The sequence below is a fragment of the Geospiza fortis genome, unplaced genomic scaffold, assembly GCF_000277835.1.
Source record: "Geospiza fortis unplaced genomic scaffold, GeoFor_1.0 scaffold299, whole genome shotgun sequence".
NCBI lineage: Eukaryota > Metazoa > Chordata > Aves > Passeriformes > Thraupidae > Geospiza > Geospiza fortis.
The window spans coordinates 637,233-649,784 of record NW_005054549.1 but is presented as its reverse complement, the minus strand read 5'-3'; the positions used below and the strand labels follow the sequence as shown (position 1 = coordinate 649,784).

Below are 12,552 nucleotides of genomic sequence, written 5' to 3'. Positions count from 1 at the left end.
TGGGGCTGCCGTGAGCCGCCTTGCACCTCCGTGAGGGGAAGCGGCCCCTCCATGAGGGGAACCGAGACTGCCATGAGCCGCCTTGCACCTCCGTGAGGGGGACCGAGACTGGCATGAGCAGCCTGTAACCTCCGTGAGGGGGAGCGGCCCCTCCGTGAGGGGAACCGGGAACGAGCCTCGCCCGGCCCCTTCGTGAGGGGAGTCCGGAGTTATCTCCGTGAGGGGAACCAAAGCGGGACTTGCAAAATGTGGATGTTTTTAACAGTGTGCATTAAAGGAAAATACTGGCACAGGCTGCCCAGGACAGTGGTGAAGTCACCATCCCTGGAAGTGTTTAAAAAACTTGTGGATGTGGCACTTGAGGACATGGTATAGTGGTGGCCTTGGCAGTGCTGCCTTAATGATCTAAAAGGGCTTTGCCAACCTTTATAATTCTGACCCTGTAAAACGTGACAAGGAAAGGAGGAGAGGCTACCAAATTTCCATCATTTGGTGTTAAATTTTAAAGAAGGAAAACACTACTAACACTTTTTAGTTAATTCCCCATATCTGAAGGCATGAAAAAACAGGGTCCACTGGGTGTACCTGCAGCTGAAGGGCTCTAATGAGCAGCTATTACTTATTTGGCTAAATCCTGTAACCCGAGTCTTCGTGGTGCACACAGGAGACGGGTGAATGCTGCTGCATAAGAGCCTCAAGCAGCCAGACTAAAGATTTGATGAAATGCTCCTATTATGATACTTTGCAGCCTGTAGAAGTTGGTTACCTGATCCTCTGCTGTACCTGAGCCTCATTGTTGTAGCTTTTAATAACTGAATATCCAGATGACCTTTAAAGGTGCCTTTGAGGAAAGAACTGACAAGAGTCAGTATTCCCAGCTCAAAATGGGCAACAAGCAAACCATTTTCACTCAAGAGCAACTGGATGCATATCAGGTATAAAGCAAACTAAATGGATCTTTGGGCAGGACATTGAATAATGGGAAAGGTGTTGTTGGGTTTTTTAAAACAACATCTTTTAAAAATTAGTAAGTAGACGTACTGAATTGCAGCAAAGATTTTAGGAACATAGGAAAGGTTATAAGATATGCCTAATTGTATGCCAAAAAGAAATCTTTAAGGCTTACACATAAACTACAGTATAACTTCATTTAAGTTGCTGCATGGGAAAAGTTTGGGCCAATGCATGGTAAAAAAAGTAATTTCATGTTATACTTTTTTTATTTCATAGGACTGCACATTTTTCACAAGGAAAGAAATTCTGAGGTGAGTCTTCTGTATGCATGTTGTGGATAAAGGGCAGAGGTTGCTGTCAAGGCGGGTTACATATGGGGTATTGTATTTAAAAAATAATTTTTAAATTGATTTACTTAAATTTAAATTGATAGGTTGGGGCAATCTGAGCATTTTTGTTGGCTTTTTTACATTTACAAACCCTATCCTAAACTGAGTCAGAATTCTAAATTTTGTATTAATGTACTAGTCCCTCTTTATTTATTAGAAATAAATGTAATTAATTACATCTTAGTGGCAGCGACATCCACAGTTCTCTCACAGGGTTTTCAGACAGATGCTTCAAAGTGTACTGTTATCCTCTGGAATACTTTGCTGATTGTGTCAAGCTTTCTTCATGTTTTCTTGTAAATGATTACACTGCTGCTCCAAGACACGTTTTTCCCAGGCCTCATTAAACTCCCTATTTAATCTCTGGCCAAAGGATCTGATAAAGGCAGGATCAGGTGGGACTGAGAGTCCTCACTGAAAACATGAACTTGTTCTCCTCTCCTAAGGGTTTGGCTGCATGTCCTGTGTAAGCATTTTCACCTAACAGTTCTGTAATGAAGCTTTGTATTTTTCACCAATTACACTATGTCGCTTGTTTTAATAACAGTTGTTCCATCAAAAACATGCTGTTACTTAGTGTCTGATCTCCATCTGGTAATGGATGCAAAGTGTGAAAAATGAGGTGGAAAAGCAAACCATCTTGTTCTCAGAAGTCTCAAGAGCCAACAAGCCTTTCTCTCTGTCTCAGGCTGTTTCACAGGTACCGAGACCTGGCCCCGCAGCTCGTTCCCCTTGACTACTCGGACAAACCAGCCGTGACACTCCCCTACGAGCTCATCGGCAGCATGCCAGAGCTCAAGGTACCCACACACGACTCGAGTGACTCATTCCAGGTTCATCTACCCTTTCTGAATAATTCATCCAGGACTAATAGCTGGGAGGCTGCCACAGAAATAAATTTGGGCTATCAAAGTAAAAAGTCTTTCTGGAAGCTTCTAGTAATTCCCAGAAAACACGCTGAAACAGCACAAAGGTTAAACTGGGTGTGGCCGTGTCTGCTTCTGACACAGCATTAGACAAGAACTTAAGAGGCAGAAAGGAGAGAAATTGCCAAAAGGGTATTTAAACAAAAATAATCTCGCTCCACTTGCCTCACCTGCAGTGAAATCAATGCTAGTAAGGATGACCTTCCCCTGCTCCTGTGCTGTTTCCCAGGACAACCCATTCCGCCAGCGGATAGCAGAGGTGTTCTCAGAGCATGGCGATGGCAACATGACTTTGGATGATTTTTTGGACATGTTTTCTGTGCTAAGTGAAATGGCTCCCCGAGACCTGAAAGCTTATTATGCTTTTAAAATTTATGGTGAGTGAGACATGCATAAAAAGTAAGTGGGGAAATCCTGCAGCTTCATGTAGGGCTGCAAAATCCATGCTTTGTCAGCATAATGACTTCTAGGTACCATTTAACTGCACTTGAATGTTTGTTCTCCCTCCTCTAAAAACTTCTGGTTTTTTTTTTGTCCTTTTATCTCTATTTTATTTGGTATTAAGATTTACTACCAAATTTACAACTTGAAATTATCTGCAGTTTTCGAGGACTGATAAACATTAAATATTTGTCTGAGGGGCTGCTTGGAAAAGTACAGCACAGGGGATCTGGCTCCCCATGAATCTGTAGGGTGGATTTGGGAGGAGGAGGTAGGGAAGCACACTGCAGTCATTTTTTCTCAAAAGACAAATGTAAAGATTTTTTAAAACATATATTTACAGTTACTTTATGATCAGCTAAAGACAAACAATGTATCAGACCAACACAATCTTGCTGGAATGATTTAATGATGGCTAGGCTATGTTCAGCCATTAAACTACGTACAGTTGTTACCCTTATGTATGAAAAGGAGAAATTAAGAGATTTTTATTTTGCAACTCATTTCTTTCACAAATAGATGGAGGTAACTTCATTTCTGATTTGAGAGTTACTTCATTTCTGATTTGAGAGTTCTACTGATAAAAATCCATCACAGCCTGGGAACCAAGCCCTTTTATTGGGTCTTGGCAAACCACCATGTAAAATGCTGACTTTTGTCACTTTAATTAACTTCGTCTCCTTTGTCAGACTTCAACAATGATGATTACATATGCAAATCAGATCTAGAGAAAACTGTTAACAAATTAACCCGAAATGAACTGACCCCAGAAGAAGTCAGCCTTGTGTGTGAGAAGGTGATTTACGAGGCTGATGTGGACAACGACGGCAAGCTGTCCTTGGCAGACTTTCAGCATATGATTGTACGAGCTCCAGATTTCCTCAGGTAATATTTGCTTTTAATTTCTAGCACAAAATTCTCTTAGTTTCCTTGTCAGAACCCTCTAAAGTGTGTGTTTACATCCCCTCAGCGTTTGCTGATCACCACTCTCCTGTGGCAGGTTCTAGTAGAGCTGCCCACTGCAAACACTGCGAAAATAGACGCTTGAAAAAGCCTGGAGGCTTCTTGACTTGCTTTTGAACTTCCAAAGTACTTTTTACATGACAGAAGGTCCTTGGAACTTAAGAAGTTAGTATTAGCACTTAGGCTGCATTGATAAATGCATGAGATTTGCTCACTCAGTGTTTGACATAGTGTTAATGTGGTTTCTGATGCACATCTTACACAAACCAGCACTCAAATCTTGCATTTATTTAATGTACCCCATCTTTGCAAATGCTTTGAAAAATAAAGTTTCCAGTTTATCACAGAGCCCTACAATTAACTGTAGTAAATCCTTTAAACAGTGATGTGTAAGTGATCATGACTTCCTTTTTTTAACAGCACCTTTCATATTCGAATCTGAATCTAGTCAACCACGGGGATAGGAGCGCTTCTGGGGCTTTCAACAACTATTACTTCACCTGAGATTACCAGCCATGAGAGCACAAGATGAGAGGGGCAGAGGACAACTTCTGGTAACTGAACCATTCAGAGAACTGTCTTTCATTTATCTCTTTAAAAATAATGATTCATTAAGCTCTTCATCAGGATTTCCCAGTAATTTAGCAAAATGTCTACTCCCCACCCTCAGCTAGAGCAAACCTGGCCTGGACAGTCAGAAGGGAAGTATTTTTCTTGAAGTTCAGATACCACCAGGAAGTAAAGAAACTTGTATCAAACTATAACCTCTAAAAATTCACCCAAAAATGCCTTAACCAGTAAAAAAATTCCTTTTGTTTCAAAAACTAAGTAACTCTTCTGATAATTTAGGGTCTTAATAAATGGTCCAATTAATCAATTCCTGAAGTATTCTCCCACAGTCCAGGATTTACAATGAAAAAGTCAGCATAGTTTAGAGACAAAAAAGTCTATCCCAGGTCCTGTCCCTCCTCTCCATTTTCAGAAATCCCCTATTTTCCACACCCACCAGAGTCCCTACACACAAATTATTAATAAGACTGAAAACTTAAGTTTGTAAAATTCTCTTTTCATAAGAAGTTTATTTATGCAGTGCTTAGGGTCCTGTACAAGAGAGTAAAAACAGAGATACTGTAATAAACAACAGTTTTGTTTTAATACAAACATGAAAATCAATGAGAAGTGTTTAAGAAAGCAGTTGTAATGTGGGAAGGGTGGCAGCCAAAAGTGATCATTTGAAAAATACAATTTACAGTTATTTTTACAAATTTTGGGATGTGTTAAATTCCCTTCAAACAAAGTCGTAAGTCGCAACTCACACTCAATGTAGAGCAGATGATTCCTGCAGAAAGGCTGGAGAGACCAGTCAACCAGCCAGTTACCTTTATTAACCACAGAAACTCCAGGGATAAGTAATGATGGGTCAGAGAATAAGGCAGCCTGGAACACTCAGACTGCACTTACCATTCACATTCCTTTGAACAGATCTTTAGTTAAGCTACAATTGAAGACATATGTTAGTCATCATTTTTCCTCAAGCCCTACAAATTCTCCAAGTACAAAGGAGCCCATCCTCACACAGCTGTTTGTGCAATCCCCTGGCAAGTCCAAGAGAACAAGAAATCATGGCAGTTTTGAGCATGATCATCAGCCAAACATACCACCACAATAACCCCTTACCAATCATCAGGGAGATGATCAGCATCTCACAGGAAAGGAGAGACCAAATAATTTTCAGCAGCACTAAAGAGACTTACAATAATCCATAGGATTTATAAATCTGAGGCTGGAAGTCTAAAGCTGGCATGAGGTTCTGATGTCAGGAAACATGAGCTGTGCCTGTCAGCACAGGACAACGATAACACGGGTGTTAATAAGTGTTAAAAAGCAGCTCCACCATTTATTGACAGACTGACAGGTCTCCACCCCAAGGAGTGACAACTATGCAATGTACTGCAACCAGCCTCAAAAATAAGGTCAACCACAGAATTCCATGATACTCACTGAAATAAGGGAATTTGAGGACATGCTCAAAAATGTTTTTTTTTTCTTTACAAAACAAATGTTAATCACTTACTTGACATTTTAGTGGTATTTAGACACTGAGAATGTGTAGTAAGTACAGTTAGTTTTGCAGACCTACTTCAATTCCTCAGTTTTAAAGGTTTTGTACCCAATTTCTGATTTTTTCCTCCTTAGTTAAAGAAAGCTTAGACAGAAGTAGATTAAGTATGTATTTACAGAGTACCTCTCTGACAATTGCATTTTCCATTAAATTCATACTTAATAAACACAGTAATTGAATGATGTGATGGAAAGATACTGTACTTCTAGATTTGAAGCCTGTGTTTAGTGACACATAGCTATGCCCATGTGCAGTGCAGTGTCTTTAACCTTTTCCTCTCTTACACTTGCATTTTAGGTTTCATGTTGCTTACACAGATTTACTGTCTGTGTAGAGCCTTCATACCCTGAAGTACAGTGATGACTGTAGTCACAGTAACCGCATGAGACTTCCTGAGATCAAGCAATAATGTTGTTGTTCGTAAACCCAACCATTTCAAAAGAAATAAAGTCATAATTAGGTACATAAACACATGCAACAACCAGCATAAGTTTAAACAGAAGGTATTCACATACAAAGAATTCTGAATGCAAGAGTAACTTCAGATTTAGAAAATGAGTGAAAAATGACAATACCATCCTTCAGGTTTTACCCACTTGTAAATGAATATGGTTTGCTTTCCCATCTTAGGATGAGTTATTGATACAGTCCACAGGAAAGAACCAGCATCATGGCAGACTCATGGTATCAAGTCAGATAAACACCAATTTTTCCAGTCACTCTGAAAAATAAATCTGGCTCAGCATCTGGCTGTATAAAGCACAATACAGATGCAAGACAATCCACACTTATGACTAAGCCAGAAGCAAATTGTCACAGTTACATAGGAAATTCAGCCTGTCTTATCACCGTCCCAGTTGTGCCTCAATCATTACTTGAAGCACACAAAAACTCTCTAAAAAACATCCTTAGCTCAAGACAGAGGTGCTGCTTGTCCAGTCTACAGGTCTGTGTTAAGTACACTCTGTCTAGAAGCCTCCTCAGTAACTTAACATGGTTTTATCCTACAATTACATCTATGTATAAATCCACTACAGGGCATGTTCATCAAGTCCTCATGCTAAAAAAGCCACAAGTAAACAACCAAACCATCATAAGGTTTTGGTTAGAGGAAAGCTTTAATCAGGACAGAGATCATCTAAATGCATCTAAAATGCATTTCTACAAACCAGCAACTTACAAAGTGAAAACTTTTTCCATTTTGGAACAAGCAGTATTCCTGTTGGGCCCAACTGCATGCTGCAGATTTATACAGTTTTAATTGTGAATCCAACAGATATTTAACCACAGCAACACTTATTAGCGCTACTCTGACGCCCAGAGTTCAATACCACAAACTCGAAGAAAACCAAACTGGTGAGTAAATTCCACAACTTCAAAATCAACTTTGATTTTACCCTTAGGTGCAGTTGTCAAAGTAAACAAAGCCTGTTTCAGTTCCAGTGAGCTGCAGGACACAGCTGGTGTGTTCCCTGGGTCAGGCACACCATTGCTGCAATCCCTGGGCAGCACCCAGTGCTCCTGCTGGCTCCTTCTGTCAGTCAAATCCAGAGCCAGGCTTGCAGCCCCTGCCCTGTGAGCAGCATCACTGAGGAGCTGTGCTTGGCTCTGGCCTTCCACACGTGGGAATGTCCTGGGCTGAGTTTGTGGGAATGATAACACAGCCTGTTCTGGGAGGGCTAGATGTGCCCTGGCACAAGCTGTGAGCAGGCTGATGCTGCACTGATCAACACCCAGCACAAGAGAGCCTCTACTCACAGTGTTCTGATGTGCAACATTTATTTGCATATGTGAGCAAGTGTGCTTGGGAACACGTGATTGGGAGCAGTGCAATACGTTTCCTTGTCATGATTTAAAACTACCTACTCTGTCATGATAGGTCTGGAGTCATTCCCAGCTGGAGAGTGGTAAAGCCACCCACTGTAAGGTGACAGGTTTTGTGTAAGTGTCCCTGCCTGACTCTGGTTCTCCAAGAACAGATGACAGATCATCTGTACAGGACTCGGTGTAGCCATCAGCTCCTGTTAAACATGTCTGAATGCCCAGAGTACTTAATTAAGCACAGTCAAGTCTAACGTGGATGAATTACCAATGGTAAGGACCCATTCTATGTACAGCACACATTCTTTTTTTAAAAAAATAGATTCCTTTGAGAAGAATTTTTTTAAAACATCAATTGTACTTGTGGATTGTCTAGAGTAACACAGCTGAGTAAGAGACAGGCAGATAAAGGAGTTTCTCTGTAGCAGTAAAGAGGTGGAGCTGCAGAAAGCTCCCTCGTACCTCCTGGGAAGGCATCAGCCTGCACTGCTCACCTCGGTGCATTTCTGGGATGGTCTCATGCCACTGTTCAGTGTGCAGCTACACACTGGATATGCACATGTACCATCTATGCACACCTGTACTTCATTAACAGTGGCATTTAAGTTTCTTATTTTGATCACAACCTCGTCTTTCTCAACTGGATACGTGACAGATGCAAATGAAGACTGAAGCACTGGTGCTGCACCCCAGGTCACATGTGATCTGTTCTTCCTCTGCTAGACAATACACATGCCCAGTGGCAATCTGACAAAAATAAACTTGTTTCATCTCCAAAACTGAAGAGTCAGACAATTACCAAAATAAGCCATTTCTTATTCAGATGGTCACAGAGTGACAAGGTATGTTGGGAGCACTAAGTCCACAGAAAGAGGAAACCTCACTTAGCACAGGCACAGTCCAGCTCAGATTAAGGCCGCGTCCCTCACAGAAGAACACATCGGAAAAAGCTGCTTTTCTTTTGCTGGTCTTGTGTGATTTTGACTCCCTGGTTGCTGCCTTGAGGGCTATTGCCTTCCTGAAGATGGAAAGAATATCCAGTTACTTGTTTATGCTTAACAGATTCTTCCATCCATACTTCATCTGGTCACTCTTAACCAAGCCTGACATACACAAGAACCTTTCCCACAATCAATAAAAGGCTTCACTCATTTATCTCAGTCTTACACCAGCCATGACAAAAAACTGGAGAACTGCAACTGCAGCTTTTGGCTTCAACCAGCTCACACTGTGCTTATTCCTCAGCTTACATCAACTCAAAGACAGCTGAGACTAAAACCCAACAAATTACAGGGCATGTCTGGCTCTTGTTGGAAGGCTTAGGAATCATCAGCAAGACCTAAAATATCCCATGGCATCAGTTCATGTCTGGTCACATGCAGGTGGAAATACCAGTAAGAGCAGAAAGAGCCTTCATTAGCTTCATTTCATATTCCTTAAGGAACAATCCAACATCACTGTGCATTTATTTGTTGTAAAAACACAACCCAATTGTTGCTCAGGATATTCGTGAGCAAGATTATCCAAAACCATTAATTCTTCACCTATTCCTAAACAGTTTGAAGTTTCTACCCTGAAGTATGATGTCTGCCTCCTCTAGCACTAATTTATATGATTTTCAGACTGCAAGAGTGAGAAGTATCATTAAACTGCTCTACCCCCCAACTGACATTTGATAAAACAAATTTGATAAAACAAATAACAGATAATATCATTAAACTGCTCTACCCCCCAACTAACATTTGATAAAACAAATAACAGATAATTTTATTTAGAAAACCTCAACCATTGCAGCTAATTCCTGAAATGCAGAGACAGCCAACATGAGAGCACAGCTTGACAAAATAAAAATACATTTCTAGAACTTTCAGGGATCCTTCATAAAAGAGACTATGACACATTTTTATATGGTGTGAAACAGTTCTTGCAACGTGGCTTTTGGTTTGCTTTTTTTTTCCCATTAAAATCCAGCACGGATGAAACCAAAGTTACTCACCAACTTCTTGTCCATTTTTGCTTTGATATCTCTTGCAAGAGTGAAAAATGCCTGTGACAAGTCAAACATTTCAGTGTTACAGGGTATAAAATATTTTCTAATAGTTTTGTATAACAATAAACTGCCTTCCCAAGTTTGACATGCTATACAAGAAAGTTAGGTTTTCAGTATTTTTCCCTCTGCTCCAGGTTTTAATGCCCCTTCTCTAGCTCCACAACCTTCTTTCTGAGCCCCAAAGCCACAGTGCCACCCCAGCCAGGGTTTGTGCTGCAGGAAGTGCTGAACAACCCATCTGTGGTGCCCAGCAATGGGGTTCTGCATCCCACCGGTATGGACAACTGTCCACACTGCTGGTCTGCACAAAGAGGACAATGCATACAAGAGAAAGGCATCAATACTCACATTCTCTATGTTTATATTTGCTTTTGCACTGGTCTCCATGAATTTAATCCCAAAACTTGCAGCAAGCTAAACAAAAGCAGATTGCACATTAGTTGACAATTGCGGGAACAGCTCCAAACACAGCCCTGGGCACAGCATCTGTCCCTGCTGCCACCAGCCAGTGGAGCTGGGGATTTACTCACATAGAACAATTTGCAAAAATTAGGAACTAAATCCCACTGCAACTGGCATCTGTTCTTGCTGGCTTTGCTCTGCTCTTTTACACTCTGCACACAATTTAACTTGCTCTTGTTTATTTGTTTCTTGCATAGATACCTTGTTAGTCTCATAATAACCACAGTGCAGAAAAAAAAACCTCTGCCTCTCTGAGATCAGGAAAGACAACCCCATCTCCTTTGTCTCAGTGGCTTTCAGCCAAAACAGACATTTTCTCCAAGTCCAACTCTAGCATCCTTTTAGAGAAGTCCCACTGCATCTGTTAGATAATTGACAAGAATCCTTAACACGGGTTCTGCTGCTGATCCCAGTGGGGGAAGCACTGCCATGGCAGCTTGGGGAATGTTCAGTCATTCATTCAGGAACACCACAGGGGTACCACGTGCACACAATCAGCAGGGCAGGTTTTACACTCTGAAAAGCCTAAATCAAAACACGTGGAAGCAACAGCACTCACCTTCTCCCCTTGCTCTCTAGAAACCTGTCTTTTGTCATTTGCATCACATTTGTTCCCCAGGATCATTTTTTCAACATCTGGAGAGGCGTGCTGAGACAAACACAGAGCAGAAACTTGGGCTTGGCTTTTGCAAATACACATTGTCAGACAGGTGAGGGACCCACTGAGTACCCAACACAGAGATGCCAGTCCTGACAATCTTCCACAGATTTCCAGCCTCCCCCAACCCTTCTTCCCAGCATGTAACCTGCACCATGGCAGGATCAATTGTGGCAGGAAATTGCCACATTAGGCACCCCTAGAAATAAAGGGGCTACAGCCCTCACAACAAATCACCATCAGCCAAGGCATTCCAGAACTATTACTGACTTCCATCCCACTTATCTTCCAAGTACCCTGCAGCACATTACGAAATGTAACACTTTTGAAGCAATTCAGCTTTAATTACTTTCAATTAACAGTCAGTAATGAGTAAAAAGAGAAATTACCTCTTCAATATTCCTCACCCAGTTCCGAATATTTTCAAAAGACTTTTCATTGGTGATGTCATACACTAGCATGATGCCCTAAAGGTAAAGAAAGACTGTTTATTAGTTAAAGGTTTATCCATAGCAGAGAGGAGCAGCTCAACAGTAGCTATTTTAAACAACTGGTTCCCAGCTAATGGCAGTGAGATAAGGTATGCAGGACATGTATTTACAGAGTGAAACATGGGGAAGCTGCCTCTGCAAAGTCCCAGATTGTCCCAATATGGGAAATGAATTTGTAGACAGTTCTCAGGGCCTGACAGAAGGCTCACACAGTGTGCATCCCTATGTAAACTTTGAGACAAGAAATGCTGACTTAGAAATACTGTAGAATAGAACAGATATTGTTGAGAGAGAAATGGAACTATAAAAAAGTTTCAACAGATGGTCTTGTAAATAAGACTACATACTTTGGAGAAACAGAATTATGAAAGATATATTGTAGTGGGACCTATGAGGGGTAGTTTTAGATGATTGGTTTTAAGTATCTACAACATGGTGTGGTAAAAAGTTGATAAGCCAAGAAACACTTATAGTGTATTGCAATTAGGAAATGGTTGGCTTCTCACTGTGATGGTGTGAATTATAACATCTGTATTGTCTCACTCTTCTCATGAGACTGAAAATAGAACAGAAGTTTTTAAAACACCTCTCAGTTACCCCATCTCTAAGCCAAGCAAAGGGTGTTATCCAACATCCCAGCTCCAGCAGCACGCGGAGCAGCAGCAGAGCTGTGAGTGTGCAGCCTGGCAGAGCCCCACGCTGTGAGGGTTCCAGAGCCAGCTGCGTTTATCCGGCCCCGCACAGGATCCCGGCTGTGCCCCTACCATGGCTCCCCTGTAGTAGGCGGTGGTGATGGTCCGGAACCGCTCCTGCCCGGCCGTGTCCCTGCAACACACACAACACCTCCACCTCAGCTCCCGCTAACACCACCACGAGCCTTACAGAAATTAAATAAATAAACCAGTCTTCAGAGCACTAGAAACTGCCTTTTGGGTTCCAAAATACCATAAACCACGGAGCAGCACACATGAGAACCGAACACATCCCCACGCACAGCACACAGCGGCAGAGGAGCCTTACCAGATCTGCAGCTTGATTCGCTTGCCATCGAGTTCTATCGTTCTGATTTTAAAGTCGATTCCTGAAAGGAGAACCAATTCCTTTACTCACAGCTCCCGCCGAAAGGGGGGATTTGTTCCAAACAATTTGGATTGTTTGCCACATCCAGCGGCTTTGCCCTCAATTCCGCTGCTCAGTGTCCCGTCCTCAGCGCTCCCTGCCCGCTGCTGCCCGGAGCGGCCCCTCACGGAGCCCGTGCCAGGGAACGGCAGTGAA

At 41.8% G+C, this 12,552-nt stretch overlaps 3 protein-coding genes across 3 annotated transcripts in view; 1 reads left to right on the top strand and 2 right to left on the bottom strand.

The window, feature by feature from the left end:
* Positions 1-794, bottom strand: part of FAM32A (family with sequence similarity 32 member A) — a 2,370-nt gene extending 1,576 nt beyond the window's left edge. The window contains exon 1 of the mRNA XM_031064025.1: positions 767-794. Coding sequence (XP_030919885.1) covers positions 767-794 — 28 coding nt within the window. The remainder of the gene's footprint in view (positions 1-766) is intronic.
* A 60-nt stretch (positions 795-854) lies between these two features.
* On the top strand, positions 855-4,415 carry CIB3 (calcium and integrin binding family member 3). Its single transcript, XM_005429465.2, has 6 exons — positions 855-935; positions 1,231-1,265; positions 2,032-2,143; positions 2,499-2,646; positions 3,400-3,595; positions 4,094-4,415. Exons 1-6 carry the CDS (start codon positions 885-887, stop codon positions 4,113-4,115), a joined length of 564 nt encoding a protein of 187 aa, XP_005429522.1. The 5' UTR covers positions 855-884; the 3' UTR covers positions 4,116-4,415.
* A 303-nt stretch (positions 4,416-4,718) lies between these two features.
* RAB8A (RAB8A, member RAS oncogene family) lies at positions 4,719-12,359 on the bottom strand. Its single transcript, XM_005429464.2, has 7 exons — positions 12,298-12,359; positions 12,042-12,102; positions 11,176-11,253; positions 10,688-10,777; positions 10,015-10,080; positions 9,613-9,663; positions 4,719-8,634 (listed from the first exon to the last, which is right to left on the bottom strand). Exons 2-7 carry the CDS (start codon positions 12,042-12,044, stop codon positions 8,542-8,544), a joined length of 381 nt encoding a protein of 126 aa, XP_005429521.1. The 5' UTR covers positions 12,045-12,102; positions 12,298-12,359; the 3' UTR covers positions 4,719-8,541.
* Positions 12,360-12,552: the final 193 nt, after the last annotated feature.